General features: G+C 43.1%; 4 protein-coding genes across 5 annotated transcripts; all 4 read left to right on the forward strand.

Moving 5' to 3' along the window:
• The first annotated feature begins 43 nt into the window (after positions 1 to 43).
• On the forward strand, positions 44 to 5116 carry LOC110986958 (monocarboxylate transporter 12-like). Its single transcript, XM_087136045.1, has 4 exons — positions 44 to 283; positions 1159 to 1299; positions 1779 to 2642; positions 3345 to 5116. The coding sequence occupies exons 1-4, from the start codon at positions 76 to 78 to the stop codon at positions 3500 to 3502; spliced, it is 1371 nt and encodes a 456-aa protein (XP_086992171.1). The 5' UTR covers positions 44 to 75; the 3' UTR covers positions 3503 to 5116.
• Positions 5117 to 6930: 1814 nt separating this feature from the next.
• On the forward strand, positions 6931 to 12592 carry LOC147799444 (monocarboxylate transporter 12-like). Its single transcript, XM_087136239.1, has 4 exons — positions 6931 to 7375; positions 8055 to 8195; positions 8921 to 9760; positions 10072 to 12592. The coding sequence occupies exons 1-4, from the start codon at positions 7132 to 7134 to the stop codon at positions 10221 to 10223; spliced, it is 1377 nt and encodes a 458-aa protein (XP_086992365.1). The 5' UTR covers positions 6931 to 7131; the 3' UTR covers positions 10224 to 12592.
• A 507-nt stretch (positions 12593 to 13099) lies between these two features.
• LOC110986960 (monocarboxylate transporter 12-like) lies at positions 13100 to 19522 on the forward strand. Of its 2 annotated transcripts, XM_087136238.1 has the most exons (6): positions 13100 to 13152; positions 13313 to 13400; positions 15031 to 15292; positions 15560 to 15700; positions 16100 to 16951; positions 17714 to 19521. In XM_087136238.1, exons 2-6 carry the CDS (start codon positions 13356 to 13358, stop codon positions 17860 to 17862), a joined length of 1449 nt encoding a protein of 482 aa, XP_086992364.1. In that variant the 5' UTR covers positions 13100 to 13152; positions 13313 to 13355; the 3' UTR covers positions 17863 to 19521. The 2 variants fall into 2 exon arrangements, with proteins under 2 accessions (XP_086992364.1, XP_022105010.2); XM_022249318.2 differs by lacking the exon at positions 13100 to 13152 and having other exon boundaries at positions 17714 to 19522.
• Positions 19523 to 19553: 31 nt separating this feature from the next.
• LOC110986961 (monocarboxylate transporter 12-like) lies at positions 19554 to 23049 on the forward strand. Its single transcript, XM_087135558.1, has 5 exons — positions 19554 to 19694; positions 20440 to 20699; positions 20952 to 21092; positions 21464 to 22336; positions 22898 to 23049. The coding sequence occupies exons 2-5, from the start codon at positions 20459 to 20461 to the stop codon at positions 23047 to 23049; spliced, it is 1407 nt and encodes a 468-aa protein (XP_086991684.1). The 5' UTR covers positions 19554 to 19694; positions 20440 to 20458.
• The last annotated feature ends 2315 nt before the right edge of the window (positions 23050 to 25364 follow it).

Genomic DNA, 25364 nt, shown 5'->3' on the forward strand with positions numbered 1-25364 from the left:
CGAAAACCAAAACGACATTCGAGAAGTGTGCCCCATTGTATTTCTTTGACACTGCTAAAGCGAGGTACTAACACCATGCAAGGAGTGAAACATCGCACCAAGGCATCCCACCGTGCCTGGGGAAAAGTCATCCCTTTTGCGTCTTTCGCTTGCATGTTCCTCGTCACTGTCGTCATACGGTGTACCGGAATGCTGTATGTCAGCTGGCAAAATGCCTTTGAGTCCACGGCGGCACAGACTGGGGCCATCTCCAGCGTGACGTCATCCACCTTGTATTTTTCATGTAAGTCATTTCTTCCGCGCGAGTTGCTTTCACCAACGCCTACTTTCTTCCCTGTTAATTAATGTGCAAACTACCGAATTGACCACTAACAACAGAAACACAATCTGGACTTGAGGGAGAGAGTTCGCTGAAGATTTTGAAAAGATGAAAAGGTCGAACTCGTTTTGGTCAGCACATTCAGAGAACAACATCCCAGGGCAATGAACCGAGATTTTCATGGCAAGAAAACGTAAACCTAAATTGGGGAGCTTTCTTGCCAATACCATAAAATCAACTTTGTAAAGAGAACCCCAAGATGACAGTTTGAAGAGGCCAAAAAGGTCGCACATGTAGTTGATGAATATTCCCCTGTAATAATCTCAAACATACGAGTTGTGTTGTTTGGGTTACATCAAATGTGTTTAAACAAGTTTCAAAGAGGTATGGACTCGAGAAAAATTTCCTGGAAATGAATTGTTTATTAATGTAAGAAAGCTATCCACGTTGGCAGACGAAGGTTCGTGATTTCATGAAGAGAATTTCACGTCTGATCTGAGTGAGCAGGGGCCACTTTCTTGAGTCGACTTGTAACTGGCTCGCATATGAAAATGGAGGGTTAAAGAGGTTCGGAGCCCATGAAAGAGTTAATGTAGCACGGGATTTGTTTACTTTCGATTCCTTGGGAAAAATATTATAATGTGGTGTACGAAAGTAGCCCATGGCTCCAATTAGGTATGAAACTCTATCCATAACCATAATGAAACAATCATCAATGCCCACGCCAACACGGGACAGATTTTCTGAATTTTTTTTTCAGTTTATTCTTTTTTTACACACGCTTGTGTCTTTTGCAGTCAGAATTATTTCCAGGCTTTTTTGCATTCGTTTGTCGGCAGCTCTACTGGCAGGTGTAATTTGCAATCGCTACGGATACCGCGTCACCTGTAGCCTTGGAGGGCTTCTTACATTCTTTCCTCTCTTGATGAGCTTCTGGGTGTCGAATCTGTGGGGAATGTACAGCATAGCAGCGCTGATAGGTAGGCACGTTGCTCATCGAGAAACTATACAGTACAGGAAATTGGATTTAATACTTACACCTTAACCACATCACACTAGAAATTGAAATGTTGAATCTAACACGTACAAGCGCATGGTCGTTGACTAGTACACCATTATTTTGTCTTCAAAGTGTATAGTCGGGGGACTCTCCAAAGCCGACTACTAAAACCAGATCCGGATGCACGGTGTCAGCAAACAGCACCATGCTCTAGCCAAGTTCGTAATAAAGCTTATAGGGCACCACTGGCACAACTAGATGACTGTACGAGATTGCAGTGACTACGTAATTAATTGGAAATGCAACCAACGAAGAAACAAGTTTGACGATGGGTATTTGTAGGAATGTGTCTTTAGAGTGGAACTTTTTTGCGCATGCACACCAGCAAGAAGAGAATGCCCAGTGACTATAATTCGCGTTCTAACAAGCCACTCGAAATTGTATGCTTTTTCTTTGCAGGTGTGGGTACCTCCTTATGCAACATCGCTAACAATGCCATTCTTGCGGATTATTACGAGAAGTACTTCCCAATAATAAGCAGTATTTCCATGAGCGGTGTCGGCATCAACATGATTGCGTTCCCGCCACTTTTACGCGTACTCCTCGATACTTACGGATGGCGGGGAGCCATGCTTGTAACATCTGCAATATGCGCAAATCTATGTGTGGTCGGCGCACTGTATCGTCCCTACAGTTACACACCAAGGACTCCACGATTTGAAGGCGCAGCTGTTCACACGGACGTCAGTCCGACCACAGATGGGAATTCAAACGGTATTCAAAATGGCTCAAGTAAAAGATGCGAACATACCAGCAAAAGTAAGACCTGTCCTAGTAGCTTATGGTGGGCGTTCTCAGCTTTACGACTGGACTTGTTGTTGAAGAGTTACAGATTTTCGCTCCTTTGCTTAACTGGTATGGAACTCCAGGTGGTATTCTCCTGCGTGACGGTATTTCTCGTACCAAGGGCCATGTTTTGTGGCATAGATGAATCCGGGGCGTCATTTCTATTCAGTATATTTGGGTTTGGGAGTTTCGGCGGTAGACTCGCAAGTGGCTTCTTCGTGACCCGCAAGACACCCGTCGAGGTCCTATACACATGCTCCTTTGTGCTGTGCTGCATCGGTTTACTTTGTTCTCAAGCCGAGACCTATGCGTCTTTTGCCGCTTCCGCCTGCATTGTTGGTATTGGTATAGGAGCTAACAAAGTATGGAGCGCCATATTACTACGTAAACTCCTGGGTGCGCCTCTTGTGGCATCTGGGCAGGCGATACATCTCGTGGCAGGTGGTGTCGGAGAACTTGTGGCTCCCATTGTTGCTGGTAAGTGTTACGAGGGACTTTTCCGTGGGCATCTTGAAACACACGTCAAGAGGATGATTGGAGCTATCAATACAACTTTGTATTTGGACATTACTGTGGCAAGGTTCTCTGAGCTTTACACCACAAGTTGTTACAGAAGTTTACTCAAACTTTTAAAGTTGTCAAGGATTTCACCAATTTTCAGTGACAAGTCTACATGGCTGACTATATCCGTCAATGTTTCATGTAGCTATAGCTACGGGACAGTAGTGCTTGGAATGTTAAAGATGTGGGCACAGATACCAGTCTGTGAGAACAGGACGCGTCGTTCATAGAAAAAAGTTTGTTAAAAAAATGCAAAATTGTTGGTCGACCGGGGATTAACTTGATTTTATTAACCCGAATTATGAAGCATATGAATTGCAATGGACCGAAAATCTCCACTCGATTTTAAGTCGCCAGCTACTTTTGGCGTTTCCCAGCAGAATGTTAATGGACAGATATCAGGGGTTAGGCAGCCTCACTGCCAGAGCGCGTCTCGACTGATCTCGCCGAGTTTTGCCTTACTGCATGAGCATATTATATGTCTGTGAAAGTTCTAAATGTACTTCCGGGAAGTATAGGACTGCGTAACCTCTTGCGTTGACCTTGTAATGACAACTCTGACGTAGTTGTACAGGTTTTCAGTGAGACTGAAATGACCTTTTTTTTTCATTTGCATAGGCCGTTTATATGACACTACGGGGACCTTCCGCTCCGTGTTCTACATCTTGGGCGGTCTGATCTCCGCCGCTGCTCTTCAGATGTTGCTTACACCTGTGCTTCGTAAACTGGAATCCGGTATTCCTGAAAGCGACAGACACCCAAATGTATCGTCTTGAGCGGTGGTGAACCGGTAACTGGGGTATACATTTTCAATTGAGGGCAAGCTTGGAAGGCCTTCGTAGTCTGGAGTCCGGAGGGGGGGGGCACTCAATGGGTTCTGTCACAGTTTAAACAATAACCAGCACGGACAATTACCAGGTTTCTTATCTGATTTCTGGGCGGGGAGTACACGAGGGGCACAGGCGTTGGGGGGGGGGCGTGCACGCTTCCCCCTCCACCTTAGTTGTGGCACAGGTTTTGAGTAGGTAGAGGCAAAACATCTTACTCGGTAAACCACATGACAAGGACGAGCATACAAGGACTGTAGCTCAATAGTCGAGAGAGCGAAGCCGATGGCTGCATTTCTTCGCATCGATTTTATTCTACATTCGTCAGTGCCTAGGGCTTCAAGCTTCATGAGAATTTTTTTTCCCAGAATGTACAATTCGTTCAAATACCGCGGCTGTTAATGGGCGCAACAAATGTGTGTGAAGGTTGAGCTGTTGGAAGAGTCTATTATTGTGACGTGACAGAGGGCGCTAGTCACTTGGCGAGGTGCGAAGTTATGGCCCTACACCAAATTTCGCGCCCACAGAAAACAGCGCAAAAATAGAACGAAATAGCGCCGCCTGTTGACTCTCTGGAAGAGGTTGACCTTCGTTTTTTTCAGTGGAAATTGAAGATTATGATCCGAAGATCACTTTTTGCTTCAGTTTTATGGGATGAGCCACAGTTTCGTTTTTATTCGCCTTTCCCCGAAGATAACCACAAAATACTACAGTCCCAAATTCGGGATTTATAGAAAAATTTCTGTGATCCCTCCTGATTATGGTATGTCTTGGTTTAAAAACCCGTGGGATCACTGAATAATAACTCGCGCGCAGATATGCGACCATTTGGTGGAATGCAGCTTTAGCTTTGAGGATGGCGCTCTGCCCAGTAAGTAACGTAACAAAGGCAGATGTTAGGCGCGCGTAGCTGATTGATCTCCATTATAAAGACTTATAATGGAAATCAATGGTGTTCAGCAAGCGTGGTGCACAGGCTCTGCCTTGCGAGGGGCGATCCGGTTCGTAAGTGACCTCGTCATACACGCGGACGCATCAAGAATTATTCGCTCCTCTTGAACCGACAGGTTGCCCCTGAACTTCTGGTTCCATAGTACCATGTAACTCAATGTGAAGTGGATGTACTTAAAACTGAAATGATGTCACAAATGTAACGCGCACGGCGCCCGCAGGTGTAGTTTCAGCAGCAGCCGGCTCGCTAGGCTATGAGGGGCGGGCAAGCTCGAGGGCTGATCCTGAGGTAAGGGTCGAGAATCCTGTGCAACAGTTAAATCCTATTCTAGCGCGTGATTGTGCCCAAGTCCCGAGTGGTGCGTGTGGTGCTGAGGGGCTCGGTAGGTTGAGGGGCTAATTGGTTGTGCGGCATGGTTCCTGATAGGAGCTTGCGGGTAACGCAGCCCTGACAGTAGCCCGTACGTAGACTTGCTTAAGTCCTTGATTTGGCACCGGATGCCCAGAGTTAATAGTAGTGTTCGCTAGTCTGGGCGAAGTTCAGACACGTATCGTCACACAGTCTCCCTGTCAGTAGCGCCCTCTACTGGTGTATTGATTGTGTATGATTGAATAAACCACTTTGATTGTAGAATGTGAGTCAGGTGTCCCTGAGACGCAGTTCATTTTCAAGTCATTGCTTTCCAGGTTGCGTCACTATATAAAGCTTTGGGCAAATCAGATTAGGCATCGTCTCAACGAAGGCCAGAGGTCATCGAATTTTCTTTGGGGACAGTATACCTCCATCCCAACGGACTCGTCCCTAGTCGCTCAGGAACCTTCCCGTACGTTACGTCTACGCCACTCTCTGTGGAGGAGGGCGTCCTCGCCTTCGTTGGAGGGGTGTGGTGTCACAATATTAACGGGTAATACAAACTGTCAACGCGCTTTCGGGTCGCTAAAACTTTTTATTAACTATTAAGATAGATATATAACAGCAACTAACAACCTACAGGAGAATCTAGACTGGTTTGTAACTAAAGTTTCTTTATGCAACTTTGGAAGTACCCGAACGTGAATATATCATACCGGTTTCACCCCTTAAGAAAATGGTATGCTCCAAACCAAATATGGCAGAGCTCCGTTAGGAAGCATTTGTTCTTGAGCATAAAATCTTTGAAATTTTGAAACATTCAGCTTTATGTTTTCCCAAGCACAGTAACTCTTATGCCCCAAAATCCGTGGACACTTACCACATTTGTGTTTTCGATGGGCACTGACGGTGCGTGGACGGTTTCTGACCGGTGTAGGCGTACGTGTGAAGAGCAAACAGTACGTGGTCGATGGGGCATGTGTACATGTACGTTATGGTCGCGCAGTGACAGTGGTGAGTGCAGTCCATTCACAGCGCGATAAAACGATGTTTATTCGACAAATTCTCAGCTTAGTATTGTTTAAGATGAAACATCGACTTGAAGGTAAACTTGCCAACCACTATTCCTAAAATGAAGCCAGGAAAAAGGCATTTTTTAAGGGTCATAATTGAAATGGCCTGCGGATCGACGTCAATTGTGCATTGTTCAGGTACTCCGGACATTCTGTGGCCCATGGATTTTTTACGAGACACACTCTAATTGTTAAAAATGAACAACGTTTTTCTCGATTTTTCTCAAAGGAGTGAACCCCCAAAATGAAATTAGTCCGTGGAATGATACACAGAGTAAGTCATAAATCCCCAAATCGGTACTTGAAAATCTATACACTATCTTTAAAGCGAGAGTGTGCATACAATACCACTTGCCACATTGTTTTTCTTGATGATTAAAATATTCTCACTGCCCTTTATTCGTTCGTCCAAAACTGATCATGATAACCAATTATTAGAAGTATATAGCCCAAAGACACGTGATCAGTGATTTTTATTGAGAAGATAAATTACCACACTGTGATTATCCCAAGGCCAGGTTTTTCCAGCTGACACTTTGCCCGTGCTGAAGCACTGCCATTGGCGAACCAAAGAATACATGTACAAATAACGCCAACAGGAAGTGATAACCTTGCGGTCACAGGTCTTACACGGTGTAGCCAATCACAATGCCAAGCCATCAGCCCTGTCCGGCGCCCTGTTCGGGCGCTGGGCGACACGCTCCTCCGTTGCTAAGAAAATTGCTCCCTCTCTGGGTGCAGCTTGGGGCTTATTATACATGTATACTCAGAGGCATATCCGTACATCTGCAATGTCTCTAATTAACAATGGAATGATCATTAAGGTACTAAAAAAAACGCCAAGAGGCGAAATGGAGGGCAGGTCTGTGGCCAAGGAATATCATGTCATAGCGATGAACAAAGATTAGTTACATGCCCTCACGTTCCGATATGAATGGCAGATTGAAGTCCAAAGTCTAACATAACTGTATAGCTAAAACAATGTGAGCAGTGTAATGGAAGCTCTGTGCGGAGAAGGTCAACCGAATTACAGCGCTATTTTGTTGAGTAGGCCTATTTTTCTGTAGGCGGTATTACTGATGTAACCAACCAGGACCAATATAGCTTGAAGGCCTAGGATGTTGCACGAGTTAACTTCTGAATGGGAGGCAATAGCGCCGTGTAAGATTTAATAGTCAGTGTTGCCCAAACGTGGCGATTTCATGCAGCTCCCGTCAAAGCGGCGTCCCACCACCATGCAACGGGCCAAACGTCACCCAAGGGCAGCTGGCCGTGATGACTGGGGGAAGATCGTAGCCGTGGCATCTTTTGCTGGCTTGTTTTTCATGGCCATGCCTTTGCGGTGTACAGGAATCCTCTACGTCAGCTGGCAGATTGCGTTTGATTCAACCGCGGCACAGACTGGGGCTGTATCCAGTATAATACTGTCCACCTCCTATTTTTCATGTAAGACATTAAAAACCGATTGCCCGTCCGCCAAATGTTTGCTCTTGTTATTGAAAAAATATAAAACATAGCAGCACCACCTGATCTTCTCACGTGACACAGGTTAAAATACCTAAATCTCTTACCGGTACCATTCCACTATGTCAAAGTTGTTTTTGAAATAGTGATAAATTCGGTAATAGTTAGTGGACTGGTATAACTTAGGATTTAAAATCAACAGGTACCTAAAACCTTGAAAGGAGCAGACCAACGTTTCAAGCATTTGCATTGTTCTCAAAAAATTGGCAGCCAACCCGACCAATTTTCTTGATTCAGCCTAAGATACATCTTTGCTTTAAATCCTCCAAAGTCATGAGTTGAAAAAGAAAGATTGGCGCTATTTTATTAATGATTAGGACTTCTCAAATAGAACAACTATAGATATCCGGAAGAACCAGATCCCTTTGATAAGAACATTTTAACCAGTAAAAGCCACCCATATGACGTGTCTGAGTGTCGTTTATCTTATGCAGTGGGCGTGGTTTAAACTGAAGTGGCGTCACACTTACGAACCGGATACTCCAAGTACTGTGTGGACTCCGCGGGCGCGCGCTAGGAAGTTCAACACAGAGAGCCTCGGTTTAGCTGCAGATATGCGCAGATGGCGCTGATGTGAAATCCCTCTATTGTTTGTCGGCAGCGCTTATAGCAGGTGTAGTCTGCAATCGCTACGGATACCGCTTCACTTGTATTCTGGGAGGACTGTTGACATCCTTTCCCATCTTGATGAGTTTCTGGGCTTCAAATCTCGCAGAAATGTACGCTATAGCAGTATTTACAGGTAAGCCCGTTGACAGCAGAGAAACCGCAGTAATCAAAGCCGCAGCATACTTTAAAACATTTGCCGTCACACCACCGATATTTATGCATTACCAACAAGAAACACTGACTAGATGGAAAAGATACACAGTACATGTACTTGTATTCATGAGAATTGTTCGTTATCCAGATCAGCAGGAACAAGCTTTCATAATGACTTGAATTCTACCAAACTTCAGACACCCTTTAAATCCTGTCAGAGTAGAAAGGTTTTATTTTTCTACGACTGGATTACGAAATTGAAGAAACTTAAATAGCATTTTGTGAAAACAAATCATGACAAAGGAATCACGCAAGGTCGATATTACCCTCTCAAGAGCCTGCTGCGGTGTGATGTCGCAGCGCCTTCCTGGGGTACATTCTGGTCTGCGTAGTGACAATGATCATTATGTGAATCATGTGAATCTTGAAATAAGGAAAATAAAAATGACGGTATACATAAAGTAACATATGGGCTTCAGTCAGATTAGTAAAAGCAACTTTGTAGCTAATATAAATCCGTTCACCTTTTCAAAAATCATTGTGAAGAGGAAAAATCAACTTCCGATTTCCTTTCTAGGCATTCTTAAAGCAAACCCCTTGCCAAATAGTTTCATTCTGATGGAAAATTATAAACTCCTCCCTTGTAATACACCAATCATTCTTAATGCAAGGCTTGTGATCTTACAACTTGCTTTTCCATTTCAGGTCTTGGCACCTCTTTCGTTTACCTTGCTACGACTGTCGTCGTCGCGGACTATTTTAGGAAATACTACGCCGTGATGAGCGGTATTTCCATGAGCGGTGTCGGCATGAATATGGTAGTGTTTGCGCCTCTGTTACGCATACTCCTCGACACGTATGGATGGCGAGGGGCCATGCTTGTAACATCTGCAGTTTGTGCCAATCTTTGTGTTGTTGGCGCTCTGTATCGCCCCTACCGTCGTACGCAAAAGAGACAGAAATTTGAACGAACAAGCCTCAGCCTGACCACTGATGAATGTTCAAACGACAATCCACGTGATTCAAAGATGTGTGAATATGCTTGCAGAAAGTGTGCTAGTGTAAGGAGGTTGTTCCCATCATTACGGCTGAAATTGTTGGTCAAGAGTTACAGATTCTCAGTTCTCTGCTTGACTGGTCTAGAAATCCAAATGGCCTATTCCTGCGTGACAGTTTTCCTCATACCCAGGGCAACTTTTTGTGGCATTGATGAGCTCGAGGCGTCGTTTCTACTCAGCATTTTCGGGTTTGGGAGTTTGGGCGGTCGGGTTGCAAGTGGCTTCTTCGTGACCCGCAAGACACCCGTCGAGGTCCTGTACACATGCTCCTTTGTGCTGTGTTGCGTTGGTTTACTGTGCTCTCAAGCTGAGACCTATGCGTCTTTTGCCGCTTCTGCGTGCATTTTTGGCATTAGTATAGGAGCTAACAAAGTGTGGAGCACCATATTACTACGTAAACTCCTGGGTGTGCCTCTCGTGGCATCTGGACAGGGTTTACATCTCACGGTATGCGGTCTTGGCGATCTTGTGGCTCCCATTGTTGCAGGTATTGTATTTGGTGAATTTAGTAAATGACCTTAAGGCGTGATTCTCAAGTCACATCTTGACAGTAGTACTTTGGACCATCCATGCTTCTTGGACATCATTGGTGTGACATGCCTTTCGAACTTGAGAGCACCCACTGACTGAGGTCGAACTTGGCTTTCCCCAGTCAGACCTAAGCGTAATTTAAAGAACTGCCAAAGAAAACATCATTCATTAAATTTGTATTACGCATGACAAATTACAGTGGGGGGTTGCGTGTTTTTTTGTAAAGCTAAACATACTTTTTGAATTTGCTTCTCTGGCTTTGCACAGGAGGTATATATGACATCACGGGGAACTTCAGCACCGTGTTCTACGTACTGACTGGTCTACTCTCTGCCACCGTCCTTCAGATGATGCTTTTTCCGCTGTTTCGCAAAATTGAGCCCGGCATTCCTGAGCGAGACGAATCTCAAAATGCATAGACTCCCTCTTTGGGCGAAAACAGAAGAATTTTTTCCCCCGTCAAACACATGTAACAAAGAAAGTGAGCCATCTTTAAACCTCTTTTTACTATGGATGTGTGTTAATTTGAAAATTTCAGTGTATTCGACTTCATACTCTGTCATTTGTGGGTTGAGGCCAATAAATAGCTCTACAGTGTGGTCTTTTTAACATGAAAAACAAGATGGATAGTTGAGCAGATAGTTGAGGTATACGTGCTCGTATACTCCTCTTTTACTGTTAACTGTCAACTTGAAATTAATTATGAGTCGGTCATACATAACAACAAGGTGTGTCCACTTGTAAAGAACGAGACGTGTCGTGGTCATACCACCGAGGTTAAAAATGACACTTTTTACACAATCATAACAGCTCTTTCCTATTGTATTTCGTCATAAAATATACATGACAAGAATTACCAATACTTAAGCTTTCTAACCATATATTATAATACTTTTCTAACGACCTCTGAGAGGATCAAGTTTGTCTGACAAATACCGCGGAGAAAACCCACGTTTTGCAGCAAGAGAAAGGCGACCAATCCAACAATCCAAGGTTCAATCAGCATCGCTGATACAGAAATTACGTACCGCACTGTCGTAGTTCTGGCTCCTATAATGATGTTTTTATGGCGTGCCAAGTTAACATTTACTCCGGGAATAGGGATATCTCTATTCCTAGACGTGCCAAGTTAACATTTATTCACGGAATAGAGATATCTCTATTCCTACTACGGAGATATTTCTATTCCTAATAGAGACAATAACAGACATATCTCTATTTCTAATAGAGATATCTCTATCAATGATAGAGATATCGCTATTCCTAACAGAGATATATCTATCAATAATAGAGATATCTCTGTTCCTAACAGAGATATCTCTAACAAAAATATATATATCCCTATCAATAATAGAGATATCTCTGTTCCTAACAGAGATATCGCTATTAATTAATAGAGATTATTAATATTACAAACAAAGTTGCTATGGGTTATTACAAAATCTGGTCCTACAGACTACACCGAACCGCTATTCCAGTAGCTGAACACCCCATCAATTTTCAATTTATACAAATATCAACTGGGTATTCTAATGTTTAAATTTGAAACAATCTTCTGTTCCCTGAAACCAAATCATTGTCTCTGAGGAATACTGGAGTCCACTCATATAATACTAGGTCAGCAGCCAAGTTTCACATTGCAAAGACAAGAACTACAATATTCCTTAAAACAGTTCGACATCAAGGTCCTTTGCTCTGGAATAAAATCACCCCAATGCCATACTTTAGAAGTATACATGCCTACATGGTTTTAAAAAGTACTTGAAGAATATCCTCCTTCCCAGTGTAATATAGTTTATTTACCCTGTATTGTACATGTATTTCATGTACGTATGACATTTCTACTGTGCATTTATAACCTTAAGTTAATGTCAAAACAGTCATGTCTAGAATTGTATCATTCCTAAGATGTTATGACAAAGAAAATGTTGCTAAATTCTAACGTTCAGCTGTACCTTCAGTTATCTTACTCTCTTTACTCCTTTTTCTGTATTTAGTAATTATAGCCTCATTAAAACAAATAAGGAACCAGGCCATGAATAAGCCTTTCGCTTTCTGTCTGGTATCTGCCATTCATCATCTATTATTTTATTCTGTAATAATTGTTTCTCTATGTTCTCATGTTATGATGTGTGGAAATAAAAAACCAAACCAAACCAAACCAACCAAACTAGATATCTCCAATAGGAATAGAACAGAGATATCTCTAATGCAGATTAAATGTTACCTTCGCACGCCATATGTTTTTCGGATGTCAACCAAGTTCTTGATGTTGCAATTTGTACATGTTCAAAGAAAGGTCTAGTACTATAAGTTTCTGGGGCCAAAAGTGTGGAATTACTTTAAGGATGCTTTTTTCGGCCTTTGTATAAGGTTCCCTGTTAATTGCCCGCCACCCACCCACATTCGCTAATGTACACTTTATATGCGTTGTGATGACACTTATATGGATTTTTTCGTCACCAGAAAAATACCCCAAGTTTCCCCAGTCTGTGTCACCATCATAACAGGTGATTTTCTTCACCATCAAATACCTCAATCCACTAAAATCCTGATGAGGTTTTGAAATCACCAATTGTTTTTGTGAGGGGTACTTTTGAAGTTTTATTAACCCATATATCCCACCTAAATTGTCTTTTATGTTTCAAGTTGTTAATTTACGAGGGAATGTAAACGAAGCTCCGTGGGAGGTTACGTGTAATGGATTTTGATTTAAGATATAAAATAGTCTTAAAACCCTCCAAAATAAAAAAAATGACCAACTAAACTGAAATTATTACTTTACAAATATCCGCCTGGATATTTAAGGAAATGGTTTTATTCACCAGCACTGAAGTTTGTCAATACAATATAATTCATACTAAAATGCCGGATTGACTCAGTCATAGCTATGAGTGATAGCTGTGAAATCGTATGTGTACGTGAGCTTGAATTTTCGCATATGGAGCGGGGAAATGTGTTTTTCCAGTAAACTGCCCATTCGCATAAAGAGCGACTTCTAATCAAATACTGCTCAGCAGACCTATTGTAACAAGATCGGTACACACCAACAGTATCATTTGGCTATGGCCGTCGTCTAAAGTGAGGCTTACGTATGACCTCGGTTAAAAAATGTCAGCCCTGTTGGTCGGTGACCAGTGAGTATATTTACCGATATTGAAGTCGGTTCCATTTTGTCCCTGAAACGCCAGTTTCTCATGACCTGTGGTCGCTGAGGACACGTCACATAAAAGGCCACTGTTTTGCTTTATGTGACCTTCGTGTAGGCCCATAGTATGAAGCAGTGCTTTTTAACTTGTGGCTTTGATGCTATCTACGGACTACTGCTTCTTCATAGCTATGTTGAAGGTAAATCACGCCGTTCCATCATGGTAATCCTATTGGCCTGCTGCATGCAGCAGAGCGAGCGCATGGTTTATTTAATCGATATACACTACAACCCTGCTCACTGACGAAATATCAAAAGACATCATTCTTTATCTGATTAGGCCTATGTGTTTAATCACAGGCCTCCCACTGGAAATGCCATATACTGGACGGCCTGAGGTTGGATGGCAAACTTCTCATCGGCATTGAACAAGCATATATGCCACCAGGTAAGGAATAGGGTCAGCTCCAATATGATGGTGTTTTGGCATCCGAAGTTCACAAATCCGAGGGATCCGACCAATGTATAGCTTGTCAACTTTCCAATACATTGGGGAGCTAATATATTGACTATCCAATCTCAAATACTATCCGTATATTCATTCTTGTTTCAAGAGGCAATTTGTGCTCAGTGTCCGTAGAGAGAGCTTGTGCGGGGAGAGGGCATGGGTTGTTCTTAACTTCAAGTTATATGTTCACATCATGCAACATGTACGTGGGTTCAACTTGATGAAAGTGCATTATTGTACCTGTCTCTGCACACTGACTAAAATGTCAATAGGCCATACCAACTTGACAAATTTGGAGGGTTAGGGGCCCAAACCTCTTCCCCTTTCAGTTGAACCACTGATTTATCCCCGGCGTGGTTCATTATGTCCATACAGTGTATTAATGTTTGGTTAGTCTGGTGGCACTGACTGCTGTCCATTGTACTGGGCTGTAGTTATGGAAGCATGTAAATATATACAATCTAGCCTGTAGACAAGGCCACCGTGGCTTAAGCTTGTTTTCCGTATGGTCGTTTGTAGCGCAGAAGGTCTGCCAGACGTCAAGACACAGACAGTCACAGAAAACAAGCAGCACGACGTCCTTCCACCCAATAAATTAAACAAAATGGCGCCGGAAACTCGGAAGATTTTTCACCCAAAACGCCTTTTTTAGGTGGCAATGTTTCCTCTTGAAGCAAACTGATACTCCAGTTTGATTTAATTTGTCAGTGATCAGCTATTTTGTTGACGATTAGGTCTGCATATGCCAGCAATAAGGATAAAATGGATAAAATGAGTGGACAGGTACTAAGCGAGAGAAACTCCGTACGCCCGTCATGCCAGCATGCGTGTTTGTATGGGCCTACTCGGCGACTCATCGCAGACAGGCGGCAAAGTTGAACCAAGCTCAACTTTGCCTATCCGTCTGGGGCTGGTTTGCGTCATCGGCGACACTTCCGTTTGGCATGTTTCCATTTGTCTACGTTGCAGTTTGCGTCTTGATTGAGTTGCTTTTTGCGTTTCTTATGTCGATATGGAAACCAGGCTTATGTCTGCATTAGTCTGGTAATAAATAGTGCAGCAACTGGGGCAGAGATTACAAAAATACGTGCAAATACGGTCTCCGCCCCAGTCGCTGCACTATGACGCAACTGTCTCGCGCCAGTCAAATCACGGATGCCTTCCCTAAGGGCTAACATGCATGTATACGATTACAGCCTCTCTTGTGCGGTGTTGGCTGTGCAAATCGATCTGGGCGAGTGGTAAATAAAATACAGTGCGAATACTAGTTGGCTCAGTAAACCAAGACTGAATTACTTTCGTCGCACAGTGACTGAAAACACCTTTTTCTTTAGACCACTGATCAGTAATCTCAAGAAAAGGGTGCGTTTCTACGTTGGATACGTTTTTATTGAATATGCAAGCTAAAGAATTACGTCAAATAAGAAATTGTAAATGTAGAGGCCTCACTTTTAACATTTCTTTTTTATTATAATTCAACGGAAAGACAAATTGTTACAATTTTGTTGCTCAACACTAGTCCAGATCATCTGGATTTTAAAAAGTCTCACAGCGTTGTCCCATTTTTCAGACATTTCCGCAACCACAAACTGTTGGCATGGCCTTCCCGTGGCGTAAGCCTAATAATACGAGGCAACCGGCGGCGACTGAGTCTGCAGGTGGATGCCGGGCCGCTGTCGTTGCCGTAGCTTCATTCTTCGTCATGTTCCTGATGTCCACTATGACAAGGTGTACAGGAATCCTGTACGTCAGCTGGCAGATAGCGTTTGACTCAACCGCTGTCCAGACTGGAGTGATCTCCAGTATAATATCTTCAACGTGGTATTTTGCATGTGAGCCAAATTCTTTCCTCCGTGGTATGTTTTCATAAAGGCTGTTACCTTCCAACTTTTTACACTGGTTCACGCTTCGTTTGAATTCGCTTAGAGTCAATTGCCATTGGGGTAAATAATGAGTGAAGAACATTGATATAATACATGTATAGTCCAATATTTGAATTGTGTGACAAGTTATCATTGTTTTACTTTGCTTTCAAAATTGAGTTTTTCCACTTTAATTGAAATGTATCTTATGCATAATTTTCTGTTATTCTTTCGCAGCCGCGCTATCGGGCGTAGTCTGCAACCGATACGGGTACCGCTTCACCTGCATCCTGGGCGGGTTCCTGATGTCGTTTGCCATGCTAATGGTCTTTTGGGCTAAAAACGTTCTCCATATGTACATCCTTGGGTTTCCCATAGGTATAACCTTTTAAAATCGTTGAGCTTTAAAGCACGAACGTATACACATGAACCGTACAATGAAAAAGCCTATAAGTCAGTGAAAAACAGATGACTTCGCTAATGGTGGATCTGGCTGGTGGATGGGAGGAGCTAAGGTTATATCCCCGCCCCCGAAGGAAAAGCCATTTTTTATTACGAGAAGGGAAATGTTTTGTTCATTGTCTTGGCCCCTTTTTTAAAAAAGCACGTAAAAAAGCATCCAAATGCAGCCTTACCCCCTCAAAAGACTATAAAACATTAATTGAAAGAAAATTCCACATTGTTGCCCCCCCCTCCCGAAAAATGAGTTGACACTACCCCGACAATTTGGTCCTGGATCTTTAGTTGTCATGGTTGTAATTTTAAATACACTGACAGGTCTGGGAACATCTCTGTGCTACATGGGTGCAACCGTAGCCGTCGCGGACCACTTCAAAAAACGTTACGCCATAGTCAGTGGGCTTTGCATGTCCGGAGGTAGTGCAGTTATGGTCGTGTCCCCGCCTCTATTCCACCTCCTGCTCGATAAATATGGATGGCGTGGAACCGTCCTCATAACAGCTGCCGTGTGTGCGAACCTGTGCGTCGCTGGCGCACTGTGCCGTCGCTGTAACAAGGCTAGAGTGCCTGGACTCAAGACACGAATTCGTGCAGATGGAGATGAAAGTTCATTCGAAGAACATGCCAGCCATCGAGACGGAGAATCTGAAACCGATGAAAAGAAGCTACTGCCATTTGTGGTTTTCTTGAAGAGACTGTTTTCTGTGTTTCAACTGCAACTGTTGCGCAAGAGTTACCGCTTTTTACTCCTTTGTATAACAAGTTCGCAAGTCCACATGACGTACTCATGTGCAGTGGTTTTCCTCGTACCCAGAGCCCAGTTCCGTGGCATTGATGAGCTTCGGGCGTCATTTCTCCTAAGCATATTTGGGTTCGGGAGTTTGGGCGCTCGAGTGGCAAGTGGATTCCTCGTAACCCTCAAGACGCCCGTTGAGGCCCTCTACGCATGCTCCTTTGTCCTGTGCTTCGTTGGTTTACTGGGTTCTCAAGCTGAGACCTATGAATCCTTTGCAGCTTCTGCGTGCATCGTCGGTATAAGCATAGGAGCCAGTACAGCCTGGGCAAATGTTCTGCTTCGTAAATTTGTCGGTGTACCTCGTTTGGCATCTGGACAAGCAATCATGCTTCTTTTTTGTGGTGTTGGGAATCTTATTGGTCCCATAGTTGCAGGTAAGTGTATACTCTTGCCTTTGAATTAGACATCGTTGAGATGACTTCTTCTTACAAACATACAACAAATTATCAGGAGAGAGTTGAATGTTATTCGTAGACACAGCTTACCGGAGAGTTAGTCTCGCTAGGTATCACGTCGTCGAGAAAAACTATTCTTAAAATGATAATGTGACTGAATTAAATTATTCGTTAAAACTGATATAGCTATATTATTATTGGGTGAAGTGGGCATTGTGAACCTGTTTTCCACGGGAAAAGAAAGTAAGAGGCTGGTTGTTCTTGTTGATCTATAGACCTTGTTAATGTCAAACGATTGCAAGTGTGCGATGGGGTCTAAACCGGTTCTGTTTAAAGTTCGAAAGAGAGCATTGATTTTGCCTGACTACTGACAACTCTGAACATTGACCTACAGGGTGATCATTTCCTGGTTGGCGTTTCAGACTTGACTTTAGAAAACTTCTAAAATTAACGAACAGATATTGACACAGAGCACCACCACAGCTACAAACATGCAGTGCCCTGAGAGATCAGTTCATTCTTTGACCATTTCGCATGCAGTAAGCTATCCATGTTTTTTGCTACAACTCGTAATTATGGATTAATCGTGTTCTGTATGCTGTACTGTTTACGAGTGATATTCGATGAAGAATAAGTTTGCGTTCCCCTACTTGTCATTTGAAAGAAAAAGAAATCGGGTTGACCTAAGCTTTTTGGTTCACTTCCTCGCTTAGTGTTTAAATTGGTTCATCCTAATCCAAGGTGCGGCGTATGATGGCACTGGTGCTTTTAGCTCTGTCTTCTACGTCTTGGCTGGTCTGAACGCCGCCGCGGCCCTACAGATGCTGCTAATGCCGGTGCTTCGCAGAGTTGAGCCCGGTCTTGCTGTTGAAGAAAGAACAGCAACTTGATTCCTACGAAATCCTTCAGTACACGATGGTAATGGTGATCGAGCCTAAGCGTGTTTTCCTCTCCCCGTAAAAAAAGCAACCGAAACGGGACATTGATTTTTTTCTTAAATTAATTTGTCAGAAATCTTTGATTTTCGTAAAGCTTACTGAGTATTTTTCTTAAAACTGTGGTAAATACCATTTGCCAGAACGAAAAAGAAGATATCTTACGTTGTCTCTGTAACGCATTATCAAATTTACATTAAGTTTTAAGTTTTGAGAAGTTAAAACTATAAACTTTAATTTGATACTAGAAACAATAAATTCCTGACCATTACCGAAGGAGAGAAACTGTTACTTTTTTATAACAGTTTTGGGGAACACAGTCTGTATTTTGAAGTGGTGTTCTACGTACTGTTACACCTTTATTAAACTGTTTAGCCAACGTGTTCCTTGTTATTTTGTGTAGGGGTCTAGGACTTCCCTAGTTATATCAGCGAATTATGTGACCTAAGCTTTGAACCTTGTGCACATCTTTAAGGCATGCTTATAGCAGGGCCCACGTGCACTCTGGCTAAGTACTTTCTAGATGTCACGTCACAGTTATATATAACGGGTTTGCCCTTACCCAACGTATATTTATAAGCACTGTATGCTCAGTGCTTGTCCGAGAGCTTGCGAAAAAAAAAACCTCACAAGCTTACTCGGGTGGGACTCGAACCCACGACCTCCTGTTTACTAGTGCAGATGTCTTAACCACTCGTCACAGTTGGCCGGAAAAGGAATGCAATACACTTTCTGGCGGGTTCCAAGTTTTTCTCCTTGGGGGGGGGTGAGAGACTACAGCTAGACAACCGGGTGGATGGGAATGACGTTGCTTGTGCCCATTTTTGTACACAAGTGTTCTGCCTGCCGAGCTTTCTGTTTTTGCCTGGCCTCCCATTTTCCGTTCAGTGGCGGACGCACTGCCACCCCTGAGCGATCGACCGGGGGCCGGACCGCTACATTTGTATACGTCTTTTAACGTATGCATCGTGTTTTAACGAGAATCGTACATGAGACTGAGACTTGAGTGGTAAGTTGTTACAAAGATCCAGAATGAAGATCGCACTGGCTCTTTTTGAAATTTCCACAGTTCTTGAGTATAAACGCAAGTCGTGAGCTCTTAAGCCAGTATTCATTATGGCTGAATCCTTTGTTGGCTTTTGAAGAGGCTTCGGAAGCTCATTGAATATTTAAAAATGCAAAGAATATTAATGTAGTAATTGAAATGTGGACTTGAATTTCCTAATTGGGAAATGGGGTAACAGTTCCACAGATTGATTGTCCAAACTTAAAATTCAGCTGATTTTGCTTTCAAATTGTTACTACATCAGGGTTTGCATCCACACACGAAACGGTGGCCTATATGTCTACACTTACTGCAAGTTTTGCTTTAAGTTTTGATGTGGCGAGTTGTATAATGTATAAGAAGCAACACATTTCCAAATACATACGAAATGTAGCATAGTGCAATAAACACGTGTCACTTTCAAAATGGCGACTGGTTTCAGGACCACTTTTAAGGACCCATGAAGAGAACAGAAGAAAGGTAGCAATAGGCCTAGCTGTCTCCGATTTTGCTATCCCCAAATCTCCCATTGAGAAAGTGCGTGTTTATTTGATCATACCACAGTCCATGAGATCCTGCTCTATTATCAAAGCCATAATCAGTTATCTAATAATAACAACCTTTGTTCCCGAGCCAACATAGGGTCGGGCAATGGACGCATACGCACATTGATGGTATCCTTCGCTAGGCCTTGCTGTGGGCCTACCCTGCTACTTGCTTCCCTATTCTCACACTGCTGAAGGTAAGCGACATGTCCGATCTGTATGTTTTCAATCCTCTCAGCTCTGAAATGCTGAGGAATTCTCATGATGCGACTGCCACCCATAAATGAAACCATGTACCGGGCTGGCTGGGTACCCTTGGCCCCACAGCCATACGTGCTGTAAAAAAAAGAAGGTGGAAGTGTGCCATTTTGGGGGATACGTGCACTTTTGTCCAGTTTGAGAACTTGACACCATTACCTTCTTAACACGAAGGGAAGCATTGGCTACTGAGCGTCACGTTTTCACTGCCCCTCGATCCTTACCTAGAAATAACAACATATTTACTTACGTGTTCTTACACATTTCAGTGGACAGAAGAATTGTAAATGTCAAATGTGCAAAGGTCGTGCTCCCAGTGCACACTCGTCCAGTGTGCATGGTTTTACTGAACCGCTCTTTTGGGCGATACGCTGGTGCAGGTCACGCCGTAAATCGCGCCCGAATTATTCTGCTACTGCTAGCGCTGCTGGAAAATGGTTTCTGTAGGTGACCTCAAGAATACTGCATGCTGTATAGTTGAATATTGCGCCTCGGGCTCATTGTACGTGATGTTAGGAGAGAAAAAAATATCAAAAGCCTTACGGTCAAAAGCCTTATCCTTGCTTTATCATGGTTTTATTTTGGTGCTGATTTTATAAATAAACAAAAAATCCGTGGGGTGGGCAAACTGCCTAATTTTGTATGAGAATTCATATAAGCAAAAGTAATTTGTTCTTTTTCCAGCCAACTCCCAAAACTCAAAATGGCTTTCTTGTCGAGTAATACCCGCATTGGACGGCCAGCGACCCCTTCGCCTGGTAACGTGCTAGACGGCGGCTGGACAATAGTCATTGCTGTGGCTTCATTCCTGGTCTTGTTCCTGATCTCTACCATGACAAGGTGTACAGGAATCCTGTTCGTCAGCTGGCAGATTGCATTTGATTCGACAGCTCTGCAAACTGGAGTGATCTCCAGCATAATATCTTCAACCTCGTTCTTTGGATGTAAAGATATCTTCCTTGTTATAACACGAACCCGTCACAAATCAGGGTGTTTCTTTAGAAAATTATTAGGAGAATGAACGCTGTGACCCTGTACCTCTTAGCATCTCCAAAAGGACACAGAATGGTAGTTTGAATATACGGTTTTACCATCCTTGCTGCCTTCTTGCGCCTTGTAGTTTTATCATTAATTTTTGGTTGAAAATCCTGTACCGAGACATGTGCATCATATAATGGTGGTGTGTTTTCCCGCAGCTGCGCTATCGGGCGTAGTCTGCAACCGATACGGATACCGCTTCACCTGCATCCTGGGCGGGTTCCTGATGTCGTTTGCCATGCTCATGGTCTTTTGGGCGTCGAAGCTGATTCACATGTACAGCTTGGGAGTGTTCATAGGTTAGGCTTGTTTCAATTATAGACGTGAATAAGTGGGCCTTTTCAAGTCTTTTATATAAAGATATTAGGAAAGACCATGAAGTGTTCGTATGACTACATTATTTATTTCCATGAGGCCAACACAGTTTAAATACGGCAAATGGATGAAATGAAATTCAGAGGAAACATTATGCCCAATGACTTTCAAACAGGAAATTCACTGTCAAAAAAACTTACTAGAAACAGAAACTTGTCAGCTCAAAATCAAATAAAAGTTCAGAATATGCCTACGACACCGACATCATAAACCAACAAACTGGTCATACTGACCAATTGGTATACCATTCCACTACTGGTTTTCTTTTGATATTTTTTAACAAACTAAACTGCAGGTTTGGGAACATCTCTCTGTTACATGGCTGCAACAGTTGTTGTCGCAGACTACTTCCAGACTCACTACGCCATTGTCAGTGGTTTTTACACTGCTGGTGTCAGCACAAGTATGGTCGTGTCTCCGCCTCTGTTCCACCATCTGCTCGATGCGTACGGGTGGAGAGGAACTGTACTCATCGCGGCTGCCATGTGCGCAAACTTGTGTGTTGTAGGAGCGCTATACCGTCCCCTACGTAGTAGGCTAGCAAGGCTAAGATCGATGAATTTAGACACAGATGAACAAAACAGTGTCAACCTTCAATCGGATGACATTTCAGTTGAAGGTATGACTGCTTTGCAAGAAGAACATGACGTCACCGGCGCAGAACGCATCTCGGTGCTGGCCTGTAAGTGGTGTGTGTTATCCGTCTTTCGAATTGAACTGCTGTATAGGAGCTACCGCTTTGCTCTACTTTGCCTAAACTGTCTAGAGCTCCAAATGATCTACTCGTGTGTTGCAATTTTCCTTGTACCCAGGGCTCAGTTCTGTGGAGTGAATGAGCTCCAGGCGTCGTTTTTGCTCAGCATATTTGGGTTTGGGAGTTTGGGCGGTCGGGTAGCAAGTGGCTTCTTCGTGACCCGTAAGACGCCCGTTGAGGCAGTCTACACATCTTGTTTTGTGCTGTGCTGCGTCGGTTTGCTGTGTTGTCAAGCCGAGACTTATGAATCGTTTGCAGCTTCTGCCTGCATCGTTGGTATAGGGATAGGAGCTGTGGAACCATTGCACAACGTGATACTCCGGAATCTTCTGGGTCAGCCTCGAGTTGCGTCTGGACAGGCAATAAATCTGATATTTGGAGGCGTGGGAGATCTTATTGGTCCAGTAGTTGCCGGTAAGAGCAACAATAAATAGATTCTTTGTTAATGCTGGACCATTGCGAGGCACACAGGGAAAGACATGGACGAAAGACTAAGTGCTGCGCATGGTCGTGACAGAATAAGCCATTTGCAAGTTAAATTTGAATAAAATCTGATACACTGAGTTCTCAAAATTCACGTGAACATAACAACTTGAATTCTCCATACTAAAACCACTGTTGCTAAAGCTCGTGATTCGGGCCTAGCTTTTGCTTAGTTACATAAGAGACGCCTTGCAACAATACACTGTTCTCAATGGATAAGAACGGTACAAAGGAACCAGTCCATTCCAGCGATGGTGGTTGCTATGCAAAAGTTTACCCCGATTCATGAGGTATAGCAACAGTATCTTTAGTCTGCGGAATTGAAATTGTTACGTTTCTGTGCAATCAGGTAACAAAGTGTATAGTATACTAGATTTTATTCAAATTTAATTCTCAAGTGGCTTATTGTCTGTTAATTACTGACATTTCCGCAATTGCCACGATGACCTTTCCATTCTGTAAATTCTATTTTCATTTTGGTTAATTTGCCAGGTATCGTGTACGACAAAACCGGGACATTTAGCACTGTGTTCTACGTCTTAGCTGGTCTGGTCTCCGCCGCTGCCCTACAGACATTGTTCATGCCCGTGCTCCGCAGAGTTGAGCCTGGTATATCTGATACAACGAAGAAGCGCCGACTTTGACAATGGACAACGTATAACAGAAGGAGATCCCACGACTGTTGGTCCCATATAATGTTTACAGTTGCGATCGAAATTTAACATAAACTTCGACTGAAACTGTTTGATTGCGTTATTTTAATTTTTCTGCAAACCATTCCTTTCTTGTATCCAATCACTCATAACATCTACTGTAATTTATCTTCTGAAAAATTCATGTAAAGAAAGTGACCGTAGTGTCTGAGCAGCCATGGAGAAGGAACGATTGCCGGACTGACAAAGTGTTCAAATTGTAATGAAACGCTTTCACTCTGTGAGTGTATTTAAACCTTCGACCACCGTGCCTACTTGGATGACCCACATCAAGTTCCACCTTTAGTGCCTTATAGGTACAAAACAGTATGGAATTCCATATCTGCCATCGCCCGTCGTGCGTCGTGCGTCGTCCGTCGCCCGTCGTCCGTCGTGCGTCGCCCCGTCGTGCGTCGCCCGTGGTTTTTTTTGTCATGATTGCGCAGTGGTATTTTTAACTTTGACCCTTGATCGTTTCACATGTACATATCATTGTTCGATCGATCCACCATGCCTGACTCTCATTTTAGCAATAGAACTAGAAGGTGTACATGTATTCGTTTTTGCAGTTGCGTCGAACTCCACTTGAAAGAAGAAATAATATCCCGACATCGGTTAAGTAACGTGTATATGAAATGATACCATTTCAGTTACATAAATAAATTAACAAAATAGACTTTTGTTAGGGTAAATTGTTTTTCTCGATAACTTAGTTACTCTAGACGTAACCTTACTCGTTAACAGCCTGACTTTAGGTCTATAGCCTATGTAATATTTCTGTCTGTCCCTGCACGATATCCCACAGAACTGAATGTAAATAATAAATTATTTACAATGTTTGATTCCTTAATAGTTTTCATAAGAGACGAACTGATTCAACATTATTTTGAGGGCGGGTATACCTATGATGAAATCTGCTGTATACTCCAAATTAGTTGCAGGAAGGCTCACAGAAGTCTTTTAAACAGTAACGTTACTTGTTAGCCCCATAAATAATGCTGATGTGCTGGACAACCTATTCTCATTGGTCTATCCACCATGGCATACACACCCACAAAAACCAACACATCACATTCTCTGAAACTTATACCAAGTGGTATTTGCCCCCTAACAATATATTTAATAAACAATTTGTTATCCACAGCACTGTCTAGTATTTCTGTATTGGTTGGCAGATGTCTTTCTAGAATTTGATGAAAACAAGTCGGCACGTTTTGACAGTATGCAAATTAGAATTAGGCTGTGGATAAGTTGGCCTGAACATTTTCGCTGAAATTGTTTTTCCCCAAAAAACACTTGGTTGAATTCTCAGAAAGGCGACATTTTTTGTCAAGGGGCAGCGGTAGTCTAGCATTATTGGCATTAATTATGAGACTAGTACTGCAGGTGGGATTTGTACTGACGTTGTTGGGAAAAGATCCTTAGAAGTGAATGGAATCATCATTTTGTCATTTGTTAAACCCCGGCTTTTGCAGGTCCTATGCAACCCATTTGATGGGCGACGGACGACGCGCGACGGGCGACGCACGACGGGCAACGCGCGACGGAAAATGGCATGTTTGGAACTGGTAAATGGCAGAATTGGGACACAACAAAAAGCAAAATGCGACGGACGACGGGCGACGGCAGATATGGAATTCCATAATGTAGGCTTTCGCTGTTGTCTTTGCCTGGGCAGGACTAGGGGATGATATTGTAACTTCTGCCGTTTCTACGAGTTCTTTTCACGCCGACTGATGGCACTCCTGAAACTCAGACTGTGGTTTTCCAATGGCTTTGGGCCATTACAGAACTCCAGGCCTGCCTGTATACGACAGCCCAATCGTACCGATGGAGTATAAATTTTCAGCTTGACACCACTTCGTTTTAACGAAATACTAATTTAGGTAGGGAGGCTAACTGTTGAACTTCTGTATCCTAATGGCCCTAGAGGAGAATCTACGAAGAATCAGGACCTGACGACGAATGCTAATTGCCCACACACAATACAGCGTGCACCACGTACTGTAATGAAGTTGAAAACACTCGGGCTCTCAACTTGGGACCCCTGACCCTCACAACATATATATTTATATCTGTGGGTGATGACTGACCTAATATTTTTTATCTAGAGTCGTCTGGGAATTTTGGGGCAGGGAACCAGACTATAACTAATTACGCGCTGATCCACAGAGCCTGTACATGGCGCTCTTTATGTCTTGTGTAGTTGTGTATTTGTTGTAGCAGAAGTGGTGGTTCTAATAGCCAAAACTGTACAGATACGTGAC

This window comes from Acanthaster planci, linkage group LG04 (genome assembly GCF_054643075.1).
Source record: "Acanthaster planci isolate LZ-2023a linkage group LG04, COTS_SCS, whole genome shotgun sequence".
Lineage (NCBI taxonomy): Eukaryota > Metazoa > Echinodermata > Asteroidea > Valvatida > Acanthasteridae > Acanthaster > Acanthaster planci.

What these genes read in the sequence shown, in the direction of transcription:
- LOC110986958 (XM_087136045.1), top strand. Translation starts at nt 76, where the DNA reads ATGCAAGGAGTGAAACATCGCACCAAGGCATCCCACCGTGCCTGGGGA. An exon ending in ATCCACCTTGTATTTTTCAT is followed by an intron (nt 284 to 1,158) that starts GTAAGTCATTTC and finishes GTTTGTCGGCAG; the next exon opens with CTCTACTGGCAGGTGTAATT. An exon ending in CAGCATAGCAGCGCTGATAG is followed by an intron (nt 1,300 to 1,778) that starts GTAGGCACGTTG and finishes TTTTCTTTGCAG; the next exon opens with GTGTGGGTACCTCCTTATGC.
- LOC147799444 (XM_087136239.1), top strand. Translation starts at nt 7,132, where the DNA reads ATGCAGCTCCCGTCAAAGCGGCGTCCCACCACCATGCAACGGGCCAAA. An exon ending in CGCTATAGCAGTATTTACAG is followed by an intron (nt 8,196 to 8,920) that starts GTAAGCCCGTTG and finishes TTTCCATTTCAG; the next exon opens with GTCTTGGCACCTCTTTCGTT. An exon ending in TGTGGCTCCCATTGTTGCAG is followed by an intron (nt 9,761 to 10,071) that starts GTATTGTATTTG and finishes GGCTTTGCACAG; the next exon opens with GAGGTATATATGACATCACG.
- LOC110986960 (XM_087136238.1), top strand. Translation starts at nt 13,356, where the DNA reads ATGGCAAACTTCTCATCGGCATTGAACAAGCATATATGCCACCAG. An exon ending in TTCAACGTGGTATTTTGCAT is followed by an intron (nt 15,293 to 15,559) that starts GTGAGCCAAATT and finishes ATTCTTTCGCAG; the next exon opens with CCGCGCTATCGGGCGTAGTC. An exon ending in CATCCTTGGGTTTCCCATAG is followed by an intron (nt 15,701 to 16,099) that starts GTATAACCTTTT and finishes ATACACTGACAG; the next exon opens with GTCTGGGAACATCTCTGTGC.
- LOC110986961 (XM_087135558.1), top strand. Translation starts at nt 20,459, where the DNA reads ATGGCTTTCTTGTCGAGTAATACCCGCATTGGACGGCCAGCGACCCCT. An exon ending in TTCAACCTCGTTCTTTGGAT is followed by an intron (nt 20,700 to 20,951) that starts GTAAAGATATCT and finishes GTTTTCCCGCAG; the next exon opens with CTGCGCTATCGGGCGTAGTC. An exon ending in CAGCTTGGGAGTGTTCATAG is followed by an intron (nt 21,093 to 21,463) that starts GTTAGGCTTGTT and finishes ACTAAACTGCAG; the next exon opens with GTTTGGGAACATCTCTCTGT.